This window comes from Eimeria mitis, genomic scaffold (genome assembly GCF_000499745.2).
Source record: "Eimeria mitis Houghton genomic scaffold, Emh_scaff16, whole genome shotgun sequence".
Classification (NCBI taxonomy): Eukaryota; Apicomplexa; class Conoidasida; order Eucoccidiorida; family Eimeriidae; genus Eimeria; species Eimeria mitis.
This window is the reverse complement of record NW_013569915.1, coordinates 79729-81198: the sequence shown is the minus strand read 5'-3', so window position 1 is coordinate 81198 and position 1470 is coordinate 79729. Positions and strand designations below refer to the sequence as shown.

Below are 1470 nucleotides of genomic sequence, written 5' to 3'. Positions count from 1 at the left end.
TTCCTTTGCCAAGCGGGGTGTGGCAAAACCCAGTCCTACCTCCTAGAGAAACAGGACAAAAAAACATACCAAATGCCACAGCTAAGATAGCGTCCGTGGGAAGACGGCAATGGCGCCGCAGGCGGAGCGATCTAATGGTCTGCATACAACTGCTTACCCTCCAGTATCTCGTCTTTCCTCTCCTTTTGGCAGACTGGGCAAGGGCCAACTGAGAGGCCCCCTGCTGCCGCTGGAAGGCCTTCTCTGTCTGCGATGACATACACATGGGAAACAACGCACACTCCCCGCTTATCATCCGCCCTGAAAGTTGCGCTCCTCGCTGCGACGGTTGCATGGCCACGTCGGATACACAGGAAGGAGCTGCGCTCTGCATTCCACTGGCAAGAAGTTCGCATAGGCACTACTGTGGGGAAGAGGCCCCGGTCACCCACTACATTCGAAAACACTGCTGCTATATATCGACCCCATTACACAATGCAGAAACAGTGGGAGTGAGAGCTACTACTTCATTAGTAGGCCGCACAATCTGATGGCCTGCTGCTCCTTCCAACACTGCAGGCATGCGCTACTGTCGAGTGATCCGGTACTTCACCTAGCAGCCGCCAGAAGCGTTCGAAGTGCCAGATGACCATGCATTTGAAAAACATATTCTCATATACTCTAAACTGACTAAAAAGCGTGATATTTGTAACAGTGAAGGGTCTTCTCCCAGCCTTACGGGAGGCAAGGCTCCCCTCTGGACTCACCTGCACATCCTGCTGAGTTGCCGACATCGTCTACTGCCAGAATTTGGTCAGTTCCTTTTGCATGGGCTCAGCTTCAAAGATTGCACGACGAAAACAAAGCCAACTTCAGCAGTCCCGCCGTCCCGATATTCACCGACGATTGTGACAGCCCCCACAGCCTGGGGTGCGCTGGGCAGCCCCAACGTACCGTAAGCATCAGCTGCAGCAGTAGCGTGAGAACGTTGAAATAAACCAACATCAACCAAATTAATTTTCTATTGAATGTATCGTAGAAGAAGCGCTGAATGCTTAAAGGTTGACCCCCATGCGTAGCAGCGACAAACAAGTTGNGAATGTATCGTAGAAGAAGCGCTGAATGCTTAAAGGTTGACCCCCATGCGTAGCAGCGACAAACAAGTTGTGCAGGCAGAATACCGTGGGGAAATTTCACATTGTTTGTATTGGTCTGTCCGAAGTCCGCATAAGTACTTCCACCGGCAAGAAAGCTGCCGAAGAATGGACATGCAATGCATCATATCAGTGTTCAATAATTGTCTACAACGTTAATGCGGTCAGCTAAGAGGGCTTGAGCCATTTGCAAGTGGGGTTACCCTCGTGTAGCACTAGCTGCAACAAGGTACGTTGCAATTCCTGTCCAAATGCCCCCTTTACCACCTGCCCTTGGCCCTTGGGCAAAAAGAAGCTCCGTACCAACCCCTGTGAGGAGAGGGTACTTGTACCTTAA

The 1470-nt window shown here is 51.2% G+C and overlaps 1 protein-coding gene across 1 annotated transcript in view; it reads right to left on the bottom strand.

The window, feature by feature from the left end:
• Positions 1-773, bottom strand: part of EMH_0015360 (40S ribosomal protein S11, putative) — a gene marked incomplete at both ends in the record, with an annotated part of 1848 nt that extends 1075 nt beyond the window's left edge. Inside the window, 2 exons of the mRNA XM_013495491.1 lie at positions 158-247; positions 747-773. Of these exons, the coding sequence (XP_013350945.1) occupies positions 158-247; positions 747-773 (117 nt within the window). The remainder of the gene's footprint in view (positions 1-157; positions 248-746) is intronic.
• Between the last annotated feature and the right edge of the window lie 697 nt (positions 774-1470).